Source organism: Nycticebus coucang, chromosome 14, assembly GCF_027406575.1.
Source record: "Nycticebus coucang isolate mNycCou1 chromosome 14, mNycCou1.pri, whole genome shotgun sequence".
NCBI lineage: Eukaryota > Metazoa > Chordata > Mammalia > Primates > Lorisidae > Nycticebus > Nycticebus coucang.
In genome coordinates, this window is record NC_069793.1 from 10,519,088 (window position 1) to 10,539,618 (window position 20,531).

The 20,531-nt window shown below is 46.4% G+C and overlaps 2 protein-coding genes across 4 annotated transcripts in view; both read left to right on the forward strand.

Annotated features, from left to right (window-relative positions):
• Positions 1-4: 4 nt before the first annotated feature.
• TEX54 (testis expressed 54) lies at positions 5-599 on the forward strand. The gene is made up of 2 exons (XM_053562257.1): positions 5-212; positions 248-599. The coding sequence occupies exons 1-2, from the start codon at positions 89-91 to the stop codon at positions 502-504; spliced, it is 381 nt and encodes a 126-aa protein (XP_053418232.1). The 5' UTR covers positions 5-88; the 3' UTR covers positions 505-599.
• Positions 600-785: 186 nt separating this feature from the next.
• The window catches only part of STX5 (syntaxin 5), a 29,582-nt gene continuing 9,836 nt past the window's right edge, over positions 786-20,531 (forward strand). The window contains exons 1-10 of one of the 3 annotated variants that reach the window (XM_053562250.1): positions 786-913; positions 1,595-1,838; positions 3,463-3,533; positions 3,683-3,738; positions 3,855-3,925; positions 8,268-8,384; positions 8,465-8,521; positions 8,686-8,767; positions 9,239-9,345; positions 9,505-9,626. In XM_053562250.1, coding sequence (XP_053418225.1) covers positions 1,614-1,838; positions 3,463-3,533; positions 3,683-3,738; positions 3,855-3,925; positions 8,268-8,384; positions 8,465-8,521; positions 8,686-8,767; positions 9,239-9,345; positions 9,505-9,626 — 908 coding nt within the window. In that variant the 5' untranslated portion in view covers positions 786-913; positions 1,595-1,613. The other 2 variants (XM_053562251.1, XM_053562249.1) reach the window with 2 other exon arrangements.

Genomic DNA, 20,531 nt, shown 5'->3' on the forward strand with positions numbered 1-20,531 from the left:
AGCAGCAGGATATCTGACGTCACAAAAGCCCAGCCTGGAGCCAGGCAGGCTGGCGTGGGTGGCACGGAGTCCAGGGCTGCGCGGGGCCATGGGCTGCTGCCAAGACAAGGACTTTCAGACCTCTGATGAGCAGGCCAAGGACGGAAACTATGAGGACGGTGGGACCCAGGACAGAGGGCACAGGGAGAGGGAGAGGGGGCGGCCAAGGGGGACAACCCAAGAGGGTGGACGAGGGAGACGGGAGAGTAAGCTGAACTGAGGGGTCTCGTCGTCCCCTCAGGCGCCAGAGATAACGACCTGGACTCGCCTGACCGCCGGAATCATAAGTCTAAGTCAAACGAAAGCCTTCTGATCACCGTGCTGTGGAGGCGGCTATCACTGTTCAGTCGTCGGGGCTCTGCGCGACCATCAGGAAAGAAGCAGTCAGAGCAGGTTCCTAAGCGCGGGAGTACGATCCACGTGGGCGCCCAGGAGGAGACCCAGGAGGAGCCGGAGAAGGGGTGACCCAGCTCTGCTCTCAGTCCGCCCCAGCCTCCAGAGAATAAAATTTCTAACGTGGACCTGCACGAACACTTGCGCCTGCCCGTTCTGGGCGTTTCGGGAGCGGACACCTCTGGGCTGCGGGCTCTTTAAGGCTCTGGCTGCAGTTCGTCAGGGTTGGGGTCACGGTGGTGGCCTAGCCAATGGGAGAGTGGAACCGCTCTTGCGTTTGGTAGTGTAGGCGTGTCTCTCGGGTAGCGGGGCTTGAAAAGGTGTGGCACCGCCCCCTCGTCACTGGGGGTGGGGCTACGTGTGGGTGACGTGGCGGCTTCCAGTCTTTGGTCGGGTTTCGGTGGCTTCGGCGCCCAGTTAGGAGGCTGTGACGGCCCAGGAGATTGTGGCAGTGGCGGCGGCGGCAGGCAGCATAAAGGAGGTAAGATTCGCTCTAAGAGGGAGTCTGGCCGCTTGTCAGCTCCGGGACAGCCCCTTTACGGGGGCGACGACGGGCGGGGGGAAGGGAATCCGGGGCAAGCGAGCAAATCCTGCCGACCGGGCTCTGGGTGAGCGAATACCATGCTGTCCAATCAGGAAAATGCCTGTTGAGAAAGACGTCGGCATTAGCTAATTAGTGGTTGCGGTCTTCCAGAAGGCGGTACTTGGGAGGGGTGGGACTTCCTGTTTCAAATAAACACCCAGAGGTATCCCCCTCCGCCCTCCGAAGTGTGTCCATCCCGGGAGGTCCGTCACCGTTTCTCCCTGAGGGGTCGGAGGAACCCACGGATGTGAAAGGGCCGGGTTAGGGCCTGGGGCAGTTGCACAGGCGGGGCTGGAGTCTCAGGACCACGGGAGCTGGCTCTGAGTCTGTCTTTGCTTCAGGGTCCCCGGGCCCGCGCTCTGGCCGCCAGAGCCAAGTTGGAAGAAGTCTGAGGAGGGTTCGACTTGGGCCAGGGAGGAAGCAGGGCCCTTTCTGCTGTGGGGCCTGCCCCTGGATCTGCGAATGCCTTGGGCGTGAAAGACCGCACCAAGTGAAAGGGCCCGAGGATTTTGCTGGTTAGCGGGAGAGTTTGTGGGGAAAGAAGCTGCCTGGGGAATGACACTCTCTCCTCCACAACAGTCCGAGGTTATGCGTCTCAATGATACCGCGGAAACGCTACGGGTCTAAGAACACGGATCAGGGTGTCTACCTGGGTCTCTCAAAGACACAGGTCCTGTCCCCTGCAACTGCTGGCAGTAGCAGCAGCGACATCGCCCCTCTGCCCCCCTCAGTGGCCCTGGTCCCTCCCCCTCCGGACACCATGTCCTGCCGGGATCGGACCCAGGAGTTCCTGTCTGCCTGCAAGTCGCTGCAGAGCCGTCAGGTAAGGACTTGGAGTGGGAAAGGCCAGGAAGGAGCCTTACTCAAACCTGGGAAGGACTGTGCTCCAGCACTGTTACTCTTGGGGGCACCTGGTGGAACCGGTAGGTTTGGATGGGGCCGATAGGCTTTATTAAGCACTAGAGAAGGGGTGGGCTAGCTAAGGGGAGACCACGACTTTTTTTCTGAGGAATCCTGTGGAGGGCAGGATTGCTGTTCTGGAAAGAATACCTAAGGGCCAGAGGTGACTGCAGTGTCTTTGGTTTGAATAAGGAACAAGTTCTGCAAAGAGGCTTTAGCTTAGAGAGTTGCACCTCGAATGCAAGTTCTAGTATAGTTCTACTACAAGTATGCTGTGACCATGGGGAAGTTAGTTAATCTAGTTGGATCTCGAAAGTTTTCTAGATTGATAATTTGTATAAAAATCACTTTGGAGTACTTTTTTATTTATTTATTTTTTAGAGACAGAGTCTCACTTTGTCACCCTCTGTAGAGTGCTGTAGCGTCACAGCCCACAGCAACCTCCAGCTCTTGGGTTTAGGCGACTCTCTTGCCTCAGCCTCCCAAGTAGCTGGGATTACAGGCTCCCGCCACAATGCCCGGCTATTTTTTTTTTTTTTTTGTAGAGACAGAGTCTCACTGTACCGCCCTCGGGTAGAGTGCCGTGGCGTCACACGGCTCACAGCAACCTCCAACTCTTGGGCTTACGCGATTCTCCTGCCTCAGCCTCCCGAGCAGCTGGGACTACAGGCGCCCGCTACAACGCCCAGCTATTTTTTTGTTGCAGTTTGGCCGGGGCTGGGCTCAAACCCGCCACCCTCGGCATATGGGGCTGGCGCCCTACTCACTGAGCCACAGGCGCCACCCTCCCAGCTATTTTTTTGTTGCAGTTTGGCGGGGGCTGGATTCAAACCTGCAACCTTCGGTATATGGAACCAGCGCCCTACTAACTGAGCCACAGGTGCCACCCTGGAGTACTTTTTTAGAAAAGTAGATTCTGGGCGGCACCTGTGGCTCAAGGAGTAGGGCGCCAGTCCCATATGCCGGAGGTGGCAGGTTCAAACCTAGCCCCGGCCAAAAAAAAAAGTAGATTCTCTTGTTTCAGTTCAGACTTTCTGAATCTAAGTGGGATCCAAGTAACTGTATTTTAAAGTATTTTTGTTGTTCAACTCTTGTTAACAAGTGCTCTTGTGTATGATCTCCAAGAGCTTTCCAGCTATTCTCTGATTCCCTGATCAAGGAAGAGAATGGTAGTACTATCCACCATTTATTTAGTATTTACAGCATACTGGGTAGTTAGCTAAAGTACTTTTTAGTTTTTATGTTATTTAATTTTAACAACAATAGGAGGAAGATGGACTGTGTTCATTTTATAGGAGAGGAAATAGGGATTCAGAATGGTTTAAGTAACTTAACCCAAATTCCCCAGCTCGTAAGCGGTAGAGTCGAGAGTTATATCCAGGTCTACCTGTCTTCAAATCTGGGCACTAAACTATTGCCACTTACAAAGCTAGCTTATCTGATGGTGGACATCACCAGTATTAGAGAAGGAGTTTAGTGGATACCTGAGGAAAAATGAATGCTGGAAATAGGGGAGAACTAAATATCCACTTGTCATTGTTTTTCAGAATGGAATCCAAACAAATAAGCCTGCTCTACGTGCGGTCCGACAGCGCAGTGAATTCACTGTCATGGCTAAGTGAGTTGGGAGAAGCTGTGGTGGGGTGCTCTAATGTCTGAGGAAAAGCAGACATGGTGGCCCTAGCTGTGAGGGCTGAGATTGGCTGTGCTGGAGCTAATATGGGAAAAGGTTCTCTCCTGCTTTTTCTCACTAATAATCATTTGCAGGCGCATTGGCAAAGACCTTAGCAACACATTTGCCAAGCTGGAGAAGCTGACAATCTGTGAGTGTTCCTGGGGTCTTTCAGAGGTGGGGCAGTGAACCAAAGAGGGCTGAGGAATCAAACTCCCTGAGCCTTGTCTCTGACCCCATCTGTGATGGTTTCTCATTTATCTCTAGTGGCAAAGCGCAAGTCCCTCTTTGATGATAAAGCAGTGGAAATTGAAGAGCTAACATATATCATCAAACAGGTGAGCCAATAACCACCTGAAGAGCCCAGTATTACAATCAGATCACTTCCATCATTTTCCCTTGCCATGGAGGCTCAGAGTAAGTTTTTAGAGCTAGCCTTAAATATAATTAACGTGTGTGTGTGTGTGTTGAGTGATTTTTTCCAGGGATGAGACTACTTTATTTCTTTATTTTGTTTAAATATTAAATGATATTTATTGCTAAAGGTTAATTGACAGCATTTGGGAGATAAAGTTGCCATTTCTACCAAAGGGCTTGATACATGTAAGTTTGAAATTACTGCTACTCACATAACTGTTTAGGATTCGTTTGGATTTTCGTTGAAAGGAGGTCTGGCATTTAAGAAGATAACAAAATAGCCGGGCGTTGTGGCGGGTGCCTGTAGTCCCAGCTACTCGGGAGGCTGAGGCAAGAGAATCGCTTAAGCCCAGGAGTTGGAGGTTGCTGTGAGCTGTGTGAGGCCACGGCACTCTACCGAGGGCCATAAAGTGAGACTCTGTCTCTACAAAAAAAAAAAAAAGAAGAAGATAACAAAGAAGATGCACTAATTTAGACTGAAAATTTTTAGCCACACTGGCTTCCTTAGCTAATTTTATGACTCCATCACATCACTCAGGTTTAGCTTCATTCTTCGCATTGTCATTCAGTAACACTGGCTGGCTCTTACTGCTGAGTTTCCATCATAAGTTTGGTTTGCAAAGTGGCCATTTCCTTTCTAAGTTCATTTTGTTCACAAATGAAAAGATTGTGATGATTCTCCTCCAGTTCCTCCATGCTCTGTGTTCTTTATTGGGTTTTCCAAACATGATCAATTGTTGGCTGAAGATTTTTGACAGAAGCATGCATATTCCCTTTAAACGTTTTCTCTTTGCATAAAAAACCTTTCTCATGTCCCCTTCAAATCCCTCCAATATGTTCTGGAGCTCATTCCACATACCCTGCTTAGCTACACCTGAAAAAGGGCTGCTTTCTCCATAGTCATCAATTCCTGGATTGTTTGCTCAGTGCCCCAAGTCATAGGCTGCCAAATCTTGCTGCCACTGGGGTCCTGGTGGCCCACCCAACGCAACTCCTTATGGGCACCATGGCTGGCTGTCTTGGGCACTAGAGACTACAACCCTTGTGAGCACAGTGATACTCTACAGAAATGGGGACAGGCTGAGTGAAATCCCAAGGATGGGTCGGCGCCTGTGGCTCAGTGAGTAGGGCGCCGGCCCCATATGCCAAGGGTGGCGGGTTCAAACCCAGCCCTGGCCAAACTGCAACAAAAAAATAGCCGGGCGTTGTGGCAGGTGCCTGTAGTCCCAGCTGCTCGGGAGGCTGAGGCAAGAGAATCACGTAAGCCCAAGAGTTAGAGGTTGCTGTGAGCCGTGTGACGCCACGGCACTCTACCCGAGGGCGGTACAGTGAGACTCTGTCTCTACAAAAAAAGAAAAAAAGAAATCCCAAGGGTGAAGGTGAGGCTCTCCGTATTAACAAGAGCAGGGCTGGATGCCTGGTGCTTGCTATCAAAGCAGGAGGGGACCAGGAAGATGCTGCTAGCACCCCACCCCATACCTATGTCCTATTTTTTTCTTTTTCTTCTTTTTGAGACAAACTCTCACTGTCACCCTGGGTAAAGTGCCATGGCATCATCATAGCTCACGGCAACCTCAAACTCTTAGGCTCAAGTTATTCTCTTGGCTCAGCCTCCTGAGTACGTGGGACTTCAGGTGCCTGTCACAACGCCTGGCTAGTTTTTCTTTCTTTTTTTTTTTTTGAGACAGAGTTTCACTATGTCAACCACAAGAGTGCTGTGACCAAAAAAAAAAAAAAAGTGCTGTGACATCACAGCTCACAGCAACCATAAACTCTTAGGCTTAAGCAATTCTCTTGTCTCACCCTCCAGAGTAGCTGGGACTACAGGCGCCCGCCACAACACCCGCCTATTTTTTGGTTGTAGTTGTCATTATTGTTTGGCATGTCCGCTGAGCCTAGTTTTTCTATTTTTTAGTGGAGACAGGGTCTCGTTCTTGTTCAGTCCGGTGTCAAACTCCTGAGCCGAAGCAGTCTACTTGCCTTGGCTTCCCAGAGTAGTAGGGTTACAGGCATGAGCCTCTGTGCCTGGCCTCTGAGACTGCTTTAGATGGGATGATCTAGGCTGGCCTGGCTGAAGAAGTAACATTTGAGAACCGAATGATGAAGAAAATATAGTCATCCAGAGATCTCACAGGAGCATATTCCAGAAAGTGGGAATGAATAGCAAAGGAAAATGTCCTGAAGTTTGGGTATCTTGGGGCCGGGGGGCAGGGAGGGCAGTGTGGCTACAGTGTAGCAAGTAAGGAAACTGGTAGGGGATAGGGTCAGAAAAATGGGTATGGGTCAGACAGGAGAGCCTGTACATGCCAGCTATGGAGTTCAGGTTGTATCTAAACTAGGGAGATTTTAAGGGGATGAAATACCATAATTTGGGGTTTAAAAAGATCACTTTGGTTGCTGTATAGAGAATGGATTTTAGGAAGGCAAACTGGGAAGAGGGCAGTCACTTAGGAGGCTCTTGGAGATTTTTTTAGAGAGAAAAGAGTGGACTAAGGTGGGTTCAGTACAGAAGCAGGTAATTGGAGAGAGTCATAGTATATGTTGGAGCTGGGTATGGTAGCATGGCCTCTTGTAGTCTCACCCACTTGGGGAGTTGAGGCAGGTAGATTGCTTGAGCCCAAAAATTTGAGACCTGCCTGGGTGACTTAGTAAGACCTATCTTTAAAAAAACAACTAAACAAAACATAGAGTGTATATTGGAATCGGGCAGATTCTCTGTGGGTTCCTAATAAGTTCCATATGGATTCAAGGAAAAGAATTGAGGATGGCTTCAGTTTTGGTCTGAGTGTCTGGAGAATGGTGGTGCCAATTAACAAAATGGAAAAGAGGCGAATGGCTTTTGGTAGGGGGTGGGGATTAGGATTTCTTTAGTTTTATACATTTAAGTTTAAGGATAAAGGTAAAGTTATAAGCTGGTTGGCATGTTATATGGCACATGATAAACAAATGAAAAGCTGCTGTGTTTTTGTTGTTGTTGTCTGTTTTGGGGTTTGTTTTAAGACAGAGTCTCACTTTGTTGCCCTTGGTAGAATGCCATGGTGTCACAACTCACAGCAATCTCAAACTCTTGGGCTCAAGCGATTCTCTTGCCTCAACCTCTCCAAGTAGCTGGGACTACAGGCGCCCACCACAATGCCTGGCTATTTTTTAGAGATGGAGTCTGTCTGGCTCAGGCTGGTCTCAAACTTGTGAGCTCAGGCAGTCCACCTGCCTTGGCCTCCCAGAGTACTAGAATTGCTGGCATGAGCCAATGTGCCTGGCCCAAAAAGATGTTGCTGACACAGTACTACATCCATACTCAGCACTCAGTAGATTATAGTTCCATTGTGGCATATGGGTGTGTTAAGGAAATGTGAATATGTGACTTCTAGCCTAGATGGGAAGTGGTATCATTTTCTAAACTGTAACTCCCAGGGGAGGAGAGTTTGTGGGGGAAAAAACCTAAAATGCAGTTTTGGATGCATGGCTATAAGAAGACTGAAAACTCCCCAAAGAACAGACTGATCATCAGTGGAAATGAGTTCAAGGATCTCATGAGAACAAATGGGGTTGGGATATTAATTGAAGGGATTCTAGAAGTTGTCTAATCTGGCTTTTTCTTTAACCTGTTTCTTACACTCACTATTCTTGACTCTTTCCATCTGCTCTCCTTCCTGTGGTCCCTCCCTGGCTCTGGTTATACTGGAGCAAGCTTTCTGGTTCCTTGTCTCACCTAACCTTTGTCAAGCTGAACTGAGGAGCAGATGGCACATTGGTCTGGTTTGGAAACCCTGGCTGGCTACTAACTCATTTTGTGTGACTTTGGAAAAATCACAGCTTTTTCTCTTTTGTAATAATCATTTCTAAAAGGAATTCTTTGTATAAAAATCATTTCATTGATGCCTCTGGGAAACTATGTGCCTTTGACTTTCCCCTTTTCCTAAGTACTGTCCAGGTGCTTTGTTGGTCATTATGTTCTGAGTCCAGGTTTTTGGCTTTAAAAGGGTTCTGAGTCCATGAGCATTGCCTCACAGAGTAGAGCAGTGCAATAGAGTAGAGGGGTAAAAAAGTCTTTTGCAAATGCATGAGGTCCTGTTTTGCCTCTTTCTGGCTCTTTTCTGTAGGGACTGAACCAGGGTAAACACCAGATCTTGGAAAATCCTAGCAGATACTTCCGGGTCTGTGTGGGATATTTTCATTCATGCTAGCAACTTCCACCCACAGGGAGAGATGATGGCTTAGGATTCCTTGGTTAATACTTTTCTGTGGGCTCTTTTTTACCAGGACATCAATAGCCTCAACAAACAAATTGCTCAACTTCAGGATTTCGTGAGAGCCAAGGGCAGCCAGAGTGGCCGGCACCTGCAAACACATTCCAACACCATTGTGGTCTCTTTGCAGGTAGGATCTGAGGAAGAAGGGAGGGATGTGTAAAGGGGAGGAAGGTGTTATCTTTGGCTGACCCATTCCTTTTCTTCTAGTCAAAACTGGCTTCCATGTCCAATGACTTCAAATCAGTTTTAGAAGTGAGGACAGAGGTGAGAAGAACCTGTAGGCGGGATAAGAATGCGGGGGTAAGGGTCCAAGAGGAAAATGGGAGAGAGACAAGTTCCACAGGATTATGGGACCAACAGGAGGGATCTCTCTAATGTCCCTGCTTTCTAGTGGCCTCAGGACCTTTGCATTTCTCCTCTAACCCCAGAACCTGAAGCAGCAGAGGAGTCGGAGGGAGCAGTTCTCTCGGGCGCCTGTATCAGCCTTGCCTCTTGCCCCCAACCACCTGGGTAAGTCACAGGCAATATGGGAAGCCTTCAGAGGTAAGACTGGTTAATTACGCTAGTTATGATGGCATTCTCTAAAGGCAGATGTTGAGTAGGAGAACGGAAGGGCAAGGAAGTTGCTAGGCTTTGTCTCTCGGGGCAGAATGGATTCTTGAGATTCATGATCCACACATCGTTTCCCACATTCTCACTGTCAGGGATGAATTCAGTCTTACTTGGAAGAAAAACAATATGTAATATTTTTCATATACTTCATTAATACTCTTTCATTCAATTACAACCAACCTTTGAGAAAGCAACTGGTATTATCCCCTACTTTACAGGTGAGGAAACTGAGGCTCAGAGAGGTTAAATGACCTGTCCAAGGTCACAAGGCTAGTAAGTGCCAGAGCTGTGATTCAAATCCAGACCATGTGGGCCTTAACCCTATCTTTTTAACCATTAAGATGTTCCATGTCCTCTTTTCTCCCCTAGGGGGTGGTGCTGTGGTTTTGGGGGCAGAGTCCCGTGCCTCCAGGGATGTGGCCATTGACATGATGGATTCTCGGACCAGCCAGCAGCTGCAGCTCATTGATGAGCAGGTACTCAGGCTCTGAACTGGCAATGATCAGTTCCTCTGTTGTCTGTGGTCTGCAAGGGAGTGTTTGAAGTGTGCCCTGGGCAGAATGACTGGGTCTTAAAAACTCAGGCCTCACCCTGAAGAAGCTTATGCTGTTAATGTGCTTTGTCCTTTCCCAAAGGATTCCTACATTCAGAGTCGTGCAGACACCATGCAAAACATTGAGTCTACAATTGTTGAGCTGGGCTCCATCTTTCAACAGTTGGCACACATGGTTAAGGAACAGGAAGAAACCATTCAGAGGTGAGATGCTATCTCTCTCATCCCAAACAGGGGAGCCTTTTCTTGGTATTGGATTGGTATTTTGAAGTCCCCAGGGACAGCTTGATGCCCTTTGAAAGAGTACCGTGAATCCTGTTCACCCATGGGACCCAGTTCTCCAGTCAATAAGCACTGTGTCAGGCACAGTTCTAGGTGCTTGGGATACAGGAGAGAATAGAACAATAAAGACTATTCCATGGAGCCTACTTTGGAGCGTGTAGTTGGAACTGATATGGCAGGCAGGGCATCTATTAAAAGTAGTTGACCAATAAGAAAATTTCAGGTAATAATTAGGGCTAGACACAGAATTAAAGTAGGATTATGGTAAGAAAGTGACTGAGTAGGAACGTCAGATTGGATGGCAAAGAAGGCTGCTCTGAAGATGTGACATTGAAGTATAGACCAGTGATGACAAGAGGGATCTAGCCATGCCAAGAAGACAGAAAAACTCTGCTAGACAGGGGTGATCACTAGAGCAAAGACCCTATGATAGGACAGTTTTGCTATACTTAATCAACAAGGCCATGTGGCTAGAAAGTGATGAGCAGGGATAAAGAGGTACAGGATGATAATGGAGGCAGGTAGGCAGAGGTGCACAAGTGGACCAGTTTCTTTGCTCCTGTACCACCTGCTACTGCAAGAGGCATTTTATCTGCTCCTCTTCTGTGGCATTTAATGATCATTCAGTTATGGGTTGCATCAGTGGATAAAAGAGACAAAGATCAGGGCGGCACCCGTAGCTCAATGGGGAGGGCACCAGCCACATACACCGAGGCTGGCGGGTTTGAGCTTGACCGGGGTCAGCTAAAACAAGGACAACTGCAACAACAAAAAAAAAAATAGCCAAGGGCGGCGCCTGTGGCTTAAGGAGTAGGGCGCCGGTCCCATATGCCGGAGGTAGCGGTTTCAAACCCAGCCCCGGCCAAAAAAAAAATAGCCAGGTGTTGTGGTGGGTGTCTATAGTCCCAGCTACTTGGGAGACTAAGGCAAGAGAATCCCTTAAACCCAAGAGTTGGAGATTGCTGTGAGCTATAATGCCACGGCACTACCCAGAGTGACACTTGAGACGCTGTTCTCAAAAAAAAAAAAAAAAAGAAAGAAAAAGAGACAAAGATCATTTGCCCTTGTGAAATTTAACATGCAAGTAAGGAGATGATAATGAGAAATAAGTAAATGGTCCAGTATGTTAAAAAAGTGGTACATGCTTAAAAAAATTTAGAGTGGCATAGGATTAACTCATTAATTTGGAGGAGCAAGTTGTGATTTTTAAATAGGATGATTAAGATAGGCCCTATGAAGGTGACATCTGATTTGGGAGAAGGTGAGGTTAGCTGTATAGACCCAGGAAAAGGGAAGAAGCATTGTAAAGACCTTTAGGCAGGAATGTGTCTCTTGAGATAGAGGACAGCAGAGAAGTCATTTGATGCTAGAATAAGCGAGAGGAGAGAGAGTCATACAAGGACTGGTCAGAGGGGAAGTAAGGGACCAGTTAATGTGGGGCGTTTTTTTGTTTGAGACAGAGTCTCAGTGTCGCCCTCAGTGATGCCACAACACAGCTTACAGAAATCTCAAACTCCTGGGCTTAAGCAGTTCTCTTGCCCCACCCTCCCGAGTACCTGGAATTAACAGGCACCCACCACAACACTCAGCTGTTTAGAGAGGTTTCTCTCTGGCTCAGGCTGGTCTTGAACTCGTCAGCTTAGGCGATACACCCACCTGGGCCTCCCAGAGTGCTAGGATTACAGGTGTGAACCACTATGCCCGGCCCATGTGGGGCCTTTGAAGACCTTTGTGAGGCTTTGGTTTTTCCTCTGAGGGACAGAGGAAGCCATTTTAGGGTTTTGAGGAAAGGTTACTTGATCTGACTGTAAAAGGATGAGATTCTTTTTGTTTGTTTGTTTTGTTTAAGACAGAGTCTCACTGTTGCCCCAGGCTAGAGTGCCATGGCCTTAGCCTAGCTCACAGCAACCTCAAACTCCTAGGTTCAAGTGATCCTGCTATCTCATATCTCAGCCTCCTGAATAGATGGGACTGTAGGCATACACTAGGGTGCCTAGCTATTTGTTTTTCTTTTTTTTTTTTGAGACCAGAGTCTCAAGCTGTCGCCTTGGGTAGAGTGCCATAGCATCACAGCTCACATCAACATCAAACTCTTGGGCATGAGCAATTCTCTTGCCTCAGCCTCCCAAGTATCTGGGACTACCAGCACCCGCCACAACAGCTAGCTATTTTTTTGTTGCAGTTATCATTCATTGTTCCTTTAGCTGACCCAGGCCAGGTTTGAACCTGCCGGCCTTGGTGTGTGTGGCCTGCACCCTACCCACTGAGCTACAAGGGTTTTTTTTTTTTTTTTTCTGCATTATTAGAAATGGGGTTCTTGCTCTTACTCTTACTCTTACAATGCCCGGCTATTTTTGGTTGCAGTTTGGCCGGGGCCGGGTTTGAACCCACCACCCTCAGTATTTGGGGCCAGCACCTTACTGACTGAGCCACTCAGCCACACAGCCACTGAGCCACGCCCCAGGACAATGCCTTTTTTTTTTTTTTGACAATGGATTTTAAGGGCTGGGATAGAAGCAAGGTAATCAGTACAGAAGCCTTTGTAGGAATCTAGGCAAGAGTTGGCAGTAGCTGGGGTCAAGGTAGTAATAGTAAAGGTGGTGAGTAATAATTTTATTCAGGGTATATTTTTCAGGTGAATCCAGCAGAATCCATTACCTGATGAACTGAATGTACAGTGTAAGATTAAGAGAAGAATTTATGATAACTTCAGGTTTTATTTATTTGTTTATTTTTATTTATTTATTTGTTTACTTTTTGAGATGAGGCTGGTTTCAAACTTCTAAGCTCAAGTGATCCTCCTGCCTTAGCCTCCCAAATAGCTGATATTTCAGTCTTGTGCCACCATAAGTGGCTAATTTAAAAAAAAATTTTTTTAATTTAGGGATTTAGCGATAGAATCTCACTATGTTGCCTAGGCTTGTCTTTAACTCCTAGCCTCAAGCAGTCCTTTTACCTCAGTCTTCAAAAGTGCTAGGATTACAGGTGTGGAGCCACCATGCCAGAATGTTAGACATTTAAGTGGAGATGTCGAACAGGCAGATGGATAGATGGAGTTTAGTAGACACTTTTGGGCCAGAGATAAAAAAGTGTGGGCAGAATGAAACTTTGAGGCTGGGTAATGAAGTACTTGTAGAGAAGAGGATCATGGGCAAGGTGCAATACCTCATGCCTGTAATCCTACCACTCTGTGAGGCCAGGTTGGGAGGATTACTTGAGGCCAGCAACTCAAGACCAGCCTGAACAAGAGTAAGACCGCTGTTTTTACTAAAAATAGAAAAATTAGCTGGGCATAGTAATAATTCCTCTAGTCATAGCTACTAAGGAGGCTGAGGTGGGAGGATCACTTCAGCTCTGGAGTTCAAGACCACCCTGAACAAGAGTGAGACCCCACCTCTACTAAAAATAGAGAAATTAGCTGAGCACAGTGGTATGCACCTGTAGTCCCAGCTACTCAGGAGGCTGAGGCAGGAGGATCACTTGAGCCCAGAAGTTTCAGGTTGCAGTGAAGTATGATGACAACAACTGCACTCCACAGAGTAAGACACTGTCTCAAAAAAAAGAAAGAAAGAAAAATTGCCATTTGGTTCTTTTTTCTTTTGATTTTTGTTAATTTGAAGACAGGATTGTGTACTCTCACTCTGTTACCCAGATAGAGAGTTCAATAGCATTGTCGTAGCTCACTGCAACCTCACACTCCTGGGTTCAAGCAATCCTCCTAACTCAGCCTCCTGAGTAGCTGGGCCTACAGGTGCATACCACTGTAGCTGGGACAACAGGCACAAAACACCACGCCTTGCTAAGTTTTTGTAGAGACAGGGTCTCAACTCTCTCAGGCTGATCTTGAACTCCTGAGCTCAGGTGATTGTCCTGCTTTTGTCTCCCAGAGTGCTAGCTAGGATTTCAACTATCATGCCTGGCCCATTTGGTTCCTTTTAATACCTTCTATTTCTTTGCTGAGATTTACTGCCTTTTAAAAGTCATTGTAGGACTGTTTTCCTTCAGTTGCAGTAGCTGCTATAGATCCTTGTCTGCTGGGCTGTGTCTCACGCCTGTAATCCTAGCACTTTGGGAGGCCAAGGTGGGTGTATTGCCTGAGCTCACAAGTTTGAGACCAGCCTGAGCAAAAGCAAGACCCCATCTCTAAAAATAGCCAGGCATTGTAGTGGCTGCCTGTACTCCCAGCTACTTGAGAGGCTGAAGCAAAAAATCCTTTGAATCCAAGAGCATGAGCTTGCTGTGAGCTATGACAGTACAGCACTTTACTGAGGGTGACAAAGTAAGACTCTGTCTCAAAAAATAAATAAATAAGAAAGATCCTTGTCTGCTAATTTCCAACATCTGGATTGTCCTAGGGTTGATCTCATTCATTGTATCTTCTCTTGACAGTGGGTTTCCTATTTCCTTCCATGTCTACTAATTTGAGACCATATCTTGCATGTTATGACTGATGTATTACATGAATTTTGGATTAGGTTATATTTCCCCAAATAATAATGACGTTTTTGTTTTATCAGGCAGTTAATTTAGCTGGACTAAGGAGGTAGTTGTTTTTATACTTTGTCTGCAGTTTAGTAGTTGGGTTTTTTTGTTTTTTTTTTAATGGACAGAGTCTCACTCAGTCACCCAGTTTGGAAAGCTGTGGCATCACCCTAGCTCACAGCAACCTCAAATTCCTAGGTTCAAGCAATCCTGCTTCAGCCTCCCAAGTAGCTGGGACTACAGGCACCAGCCACAACACCCAGCTAATTTTTCTTTTCTTTGTTTATTTTGAGATTCACTATGGCACCCTTGGTAGAGTGCTATGGCAGTCATAGCTCACAGCAACCTCAAACTCTTGGGCTTACTAAATTCTCTTGCCTTAGCCTCCCAAGTAGCTGGGACTACAGGCATCTGCCACAATGCCCAGCTAGTTTGTTGTTGTAGTTGTCGTTGTTTAGCAGGCCCAGGCCAGGTTCAAACCCGCCAGCCCCAGTGTATGTGGCCAGTGCCCTAACCACTGAGCTATGGGCACCAAGCCTAATTTTTCTTTTTTTTGAGACAGAGCCTCAAGCTATTGTCCTGGATAAAGTGCCATGGTATTGCAGCTCATAGCAACCTCCAATTCCTGGGCTCAAGCAATTCTCCTGCCTCCGCCTCCCAAGTAGCTGGGACTACAGGCACCCGGCTATTTTTTGTTGTTGTCGTTGCAGCTGTCATTGTTGTTTAGCGGGCTGGGCTGGATTCGAACCTGCCAGCTCAGGTGTATGTGGCTGGCGCCTTAGCCACTTGAGCCACAGGTGTCGAGCCAATTTTTCTATTTTTAGTAGAGATGAGGTCTCACTCTTACTCAGGCTGATCTTGATCTCTTCGGTTCCAGGGATCCTCCCACCTCAGCGTCCCAAAATACTAAGATTGTAGGCATGAGCCCAACTTATAGTTGATACTTTGGAACAGCTGGTCTAATAGGAGCTACCCAGCCATTACTAGAAGCAGAACCTCAAGGAGTAAGAAAAAAATCATCGAATTCAGAAATGTGGTCACTTTGAGTCAGGTTCAGTGGATGGATTGGATTTGAATGAAGTAGGGTTTTAGAGAAATGAAGGAGAGCACTTAGAAAGAGTAAGAATAGATAATATTTTCCAAGACTTTTGCTTTAAAACAGAGCAAGGAAATAGAGTGATAATAGAAGTGAGTTATGGCGGCGCCTGTGGCTCAGTGAGTAAGGCACCAGCCCCATATGCCGAGGGTGGTGGGTTCAAGCCCAGCCCTGGCCAAACTGCAACAAAAACATAGCCGGGTGTTGTGGCGGGCGCCTGTAGTCCCAGCTGCTCGGGAGGCTGAGGCAAGAGAATCGCCTAAGCCCAAGAGTTAGAGGTTGCTGTGAGCTGTGTGATGCCACGGCACTCTACCGAGGGTGATAAAGTGAGACTCTGTCTCTACAAAAAAAAAAAAAAAAAGAAGTGAGTTAGTTTTCTTTTTCTCCTAATGTTCTGACATTTTTTTAAGTTTCCTTTTTTAGTTTTTTATTATGAAAAATTTTTAATTTGGGTGGCGCCTGTGGCTCAAGGAGCAGGGCACCAGTCCCATATGCCGGAGGTGGTGGGTTCAAACCCAGCCCTGGCCAAACAAAAAGAAAAATTTTAAATTTACTAAAAAAGTCTGAAGAGCCATTATGCATACTAACATATTCAGGGGTCCTCAAACTACGGCCCACGGGCCACATGCAGCGGTGTGATTGTATTTGTTCCCGTTTTGTTTTTTTACTTCAAAATAAGATATGTGCAGTGTGCATAGGAATTTGTTCATAGTTTTATTTTTAAACTATAGTCCGGCCCGCCAATGGTCTGAGGGACAGTGAACTGGCTCTGTGTTTAAAAAGTTTGAGGACCCCTGATAACATTTGCCCAGATTTGCTTCATCTTTTATTTTTATGAAACATTTCAGAGTAGATTGCAAATCTTGTGACACTTTATCCCTAAATACTTAATATGCACTTGCATATAAAGAAATAAAGAATAAAGAAAAAATTTTTTATGACATTCTCTTTAAAAATTATATCTACGGGCAGCACCTGTGGCTCAGTGGATAGGACGCTGGCCCCATATACCAAGGGTGGTGGGTTCAAACTCGGCCCCAGCCAAACTGCAACAAAAAGTAGCCGGGCGTTGTGGCGGGCGCCTGTAGTCCCAGCTACTTGGGAGGCTGAGGCAAGAGAATCGCCTAAGCCCAGGAGTTGGAGGTTGTTGTCACCTGTGTGATGCCACGGCACTCTACAGAGGGATGATAAAGTGAGACTCTGTACAAAAAAAGAAAACTATATCTGCTTCACGCATGCACACACACAGAGATGAAGTAATTCTAGCACTGAGGCTGAGGTGGGTGGATTGCCTGAGCTCACAAGGTTCAAGGCCAACCTGAGCAAGAGCCAGCCATGTCTCTTTTTAAAAAAAAACAAAAAAAAACTAGCCAGGTGTTGTGGTGGGTGCCTATAGTCCCAGCTACTTGGGAGGCTGAGCAAGAGGATAGCTTGAGCCCAAGAGTTTGAGGTTCCTGTGAGCTATGACAGCATGGCACTCTACCGAGGGCAACAAAGTAAGACTCTGTCTCCAAAAAAAATTAAAACTGTATCCAGTTATCACCTCCATAAAAATTTAACAATTTCTGTTTTTTTTTTAGACTCAACCTTGTCGCCCTCGGTAGAGTACCATGGCGCCATGGCATCACAGCTCACAGCAACCTCCAGCTCTTGAGCTTAGACATTTCTCTTGTGGTTGGGACTACAGGTACCCACCACAACACCCGGCTATCTTTTTTATTGCAGTTTGGAGGGGCCGGTTCGAACCCACCACCCTCAGTATATGGAGCCAGCGCCTTACTCACTGAGCCACAGGTTCCACCCTTTTTTTTTTTTTTGATTCAGAGTCTCACTATGTTGACCTCGGTAGAGTGCCATGGCGTCACAGCTCTCGGCAACCTCAGACTCCTGGGCTTAAGCGATTCTCTTGCATCAGCCTCCCAAGTAGCTGGGACTACAGGTGCCCACCACAATGCCTGGCTATTTTTTGGTTGTAGTTGTCATTGTTGTTTGGTAGGCCTGAGCTGGATTCAAACACACCAGCTCTGCTTTATGTGGCTGGCGCTTTTATCTACTTGAGCTACAGGCACGGAGCTGTAAAAATTAAACAATTTCTCAATATTTTCTAATATCGTGTTCAGATTTTTCCAGTTGTTCCCTAATAATTGTTTTTTGTTACCCTTTTCAAAATTTAAAGAAATCAGAAACCAAGCGAGCTTTACATGTTAGTTACATCTCTATCCCAGTGAGACAGAGTCTTACTCCATCACCTTGGGGTTGAGTGGTATGACATCATAGCTCACAGCAATCTCAAACTCTTCGGCTCAAGCAATCCTCTTGTCTCAGCCTCCTGAGTAACTGGGACTACAGGCGTCTACCACAACACCTGGCTAGTTTTTCTATTTTTACTAGAGACAGGCTGGTCCTGAACTCCTGAGCTCAGACGATCCACTCCCTCAGCCTACCAGAGTGTAGGTGTGAGCCACCACGCCCAGCCTATCCCAGTGTTTTTCAACCTTTTTTTATCTCATGGCACACTTGAACTTACAGTTAAACTTCCACTGCATGCTTAAGTTACGTTGATCAGAAAAAAAGACTATACTTACTGTGCTTTGAACTTCTTTTGAAAATAATTTAAGTAATGATCTTTAAAAATTTTTGTGGTAGGCAGCGCCATGACTCAGTGGCTAGGGCGCCAGCCACATATACCAAGGCTGGAGGATTCAAACCTGGCCTGGGCCAGCTAAAGCAATATGACAATTACTACAACAGCAACATCATCAACAAAATAGCCAGATGTTGTGGCAGGTGCGTGTAGTCCCTGCTACCTGGGAAGCTGAGACAAGAGAATCGCGTAAGCTCAGGAGTTTGTGAGCCGTGCCTTGAGACTCTATCTCAAAAAAAAAAAAAAAATGCTTTGAGGTGGTGCCCATAGCTCAGTGGGTAGGGCACCAGCCACATACACCGAGGCTGGCAGTTCGAACCTGGCCCAGGCCTGCTAAAACAACAATGACAACTGCCAACAAAAAAAATACCTGGATGTTGTGGCAGGCGCCTTGTAGTCCCGGGTACTTGGGAGGCTGAGGCAAGAGAATCAGTTAAGCCAAGAGTTTGAGGTTGCTGTGAGCTATAACCACGACACTCTACCCAGGGCGACATAGTGAGTGAGACTCTGTCTCAAAAAAGAAAAAAAAAAAAAAAAAAAAACAACAACAAAAAAAATTTTTGTTTTACACCCAAAATCCTCTCACAGCACAGTGGTTGAAAATTACTCTTTTATCCTCTTGTATTCTAATCCTTACCCCACTCCCTCTTTTTCTTTAGTTAACTCTGAAGAGAGAAAGCTATGTGCTCTGTTCAGTGCCCTAAATTTATCTCACTTCTTCTTTTCCCTGTATTTTCTGCAAATTTTAAGTGGGGTCTGATGGTTTTAGTGTATATATATATATTAAACATTTTAGGAAGGAATATTTCACAGGAGGCGTGTACTTCATAGTACATCTCATTAGGAGGCATTTAATCATTTTTCTCTATGAGGACAATTAAAATCACTTGATTAAGGTGTGACAGACATAGCTCTCCTTTTAAAAGTACATTTTTGTCTTTATAATGAGCAAGTCATTTATGAGATGGTTTGTGATACCCTTTTCCCCAGAACCGTCCACGTTTCTGGCATCCATTTAAGGATGCTTGTCTCAGTTTATTTCACTGTAGTGCATTTTTCCATACAGAAGAACTTTTCTTTGTTAACTGGAAGAACTGGAGTACAGCTTAATCAGGTGGAAAGACCTTAATTATATTCCTGTATTTTTGAGTAATTTGTTGATGGAGCAGTTGCCATGAAGAGTGATAAAACAATTTTTATTTTTTAAAAATTCTTTCTTTAATTTGGGAATCATTATAGGCTTATGGTTTTAATTTGTTCTTTCTATTATTATCAGTTAGGGTAATGATTATTTTCTTGTTTTTATTTTAATTAATTAATTTATTTATTTATTTTTAGAGACTGAGTCTCACTTTGTAGCCCTTGGTACAGCTCACAGCAACCTCCAACTCCTGGGCTTAAGGGATTCTCTTGCCTCAGCCTCCCAAGTAGCTGGGACTACAGGCTCCCACCACAAGTCCAGGCTATTTTTTTTTTTGTAGTTTGGCCAGGGCCAGGTCTGAACCCACCACCCTCAGTATATGGGGCCAGCGCCCTACCCACTGAGCCACAGGCGCCACCCTTTTTTTTTTTTTTTGAGACAGAGTCTCACTTTATGGCCCTCAGTAGAGTGCCATGGCATCACACAGCTCACAGCAACCTCCAACTCCTGGGCTTAAGCGATTCTCTTGCCTCAGCCTCCCGAGTAGCTGGGACTACAGGCGCCCGCCACAACGCCCGGCTATTTTTTTGTTGCAGTTTGGCCGGGGCTGGGCTTGAACCCGCCACCCTCGGCATATGGGGCCGGCACCCTACTCACTGAGCCACGGGCGCCACCCCGGTAATGATTATTTTCAATGGTCAAATTGTTCCTTTGGTGGGAGCCAAGAGGTTTGGGGGCTTTGGGTGGATTTTTCAAAAGATTGGGAAAAAATAAAAGTATGTTTGTGGCAGCACCTGTGGCTCAAAGGAGTAGGGCGCTGGCCCCATATACCGGAGGTGGCGGGTTCAAACCTGGCCCCGGCCAAAAACTGCAAAAAAAAAAAAAAAGTATATTTGTATACCAAAGTTCAGGGTTTGCCTGTAAGAGGAGCTGGTGATAAGTAGGAAGGCAGAGTCTGTCTTGTAGATGCAGGAGGGTAACAGATGAGGAGCAGGGGTAGGGGGTGGGAGTTGTCTTCAGACCACCTCAGTCTTCTTAGTTCAGTAAGAAGAAACACCATTAGTAGAGAGGATGGAAGAGCGGAAGTGTGGGAGGTTTGCAGCCTCCTGAGTAGGTGGGACTACAGGTGCCCACCACCTACAGTGCCCAGCTATTTTCAGAGATGGAGTGTCACTTTTTCTCTGGCTGGTCTCTTGAGTCCTGAGCTCAAGCAATCCACCGGTCTCAGCCTCTCAGAGTGCTAGGATCACAAGCATCAGTCACCTTTCCTGACCCTCTTTTTCTTTTAATTTTGGGTTAATATGAGCGTACATGCAATTAGGTTACTTTGTTTCCATTTGTAAAGTCAAGTCACAGTTGTAGTTGAGTCCTTTGCTCAGAAGGTACACCATATACCTCTACATTGTACCCTTTAGATGAGACACCTTGCTCTTTTGCCTTTAGGCAAAAGCCAGTCCTGGTTGA

Coding starts and splice junctions, on each gene's coding strand:
- TEX54 (XM_053562257.1), top strand. CDS start 89: ATGGGCTGCTGCCAAGACAAGGACTTTCAGACCTCTGATGAGCAGGCC. Junction 213..247: donor GAGGGGGCGGCCAAGGGGGA/CAACCCAAGAGG, acceptor AGACGGGAGAGT/AAGCTGAACTGAGGGGTCTC.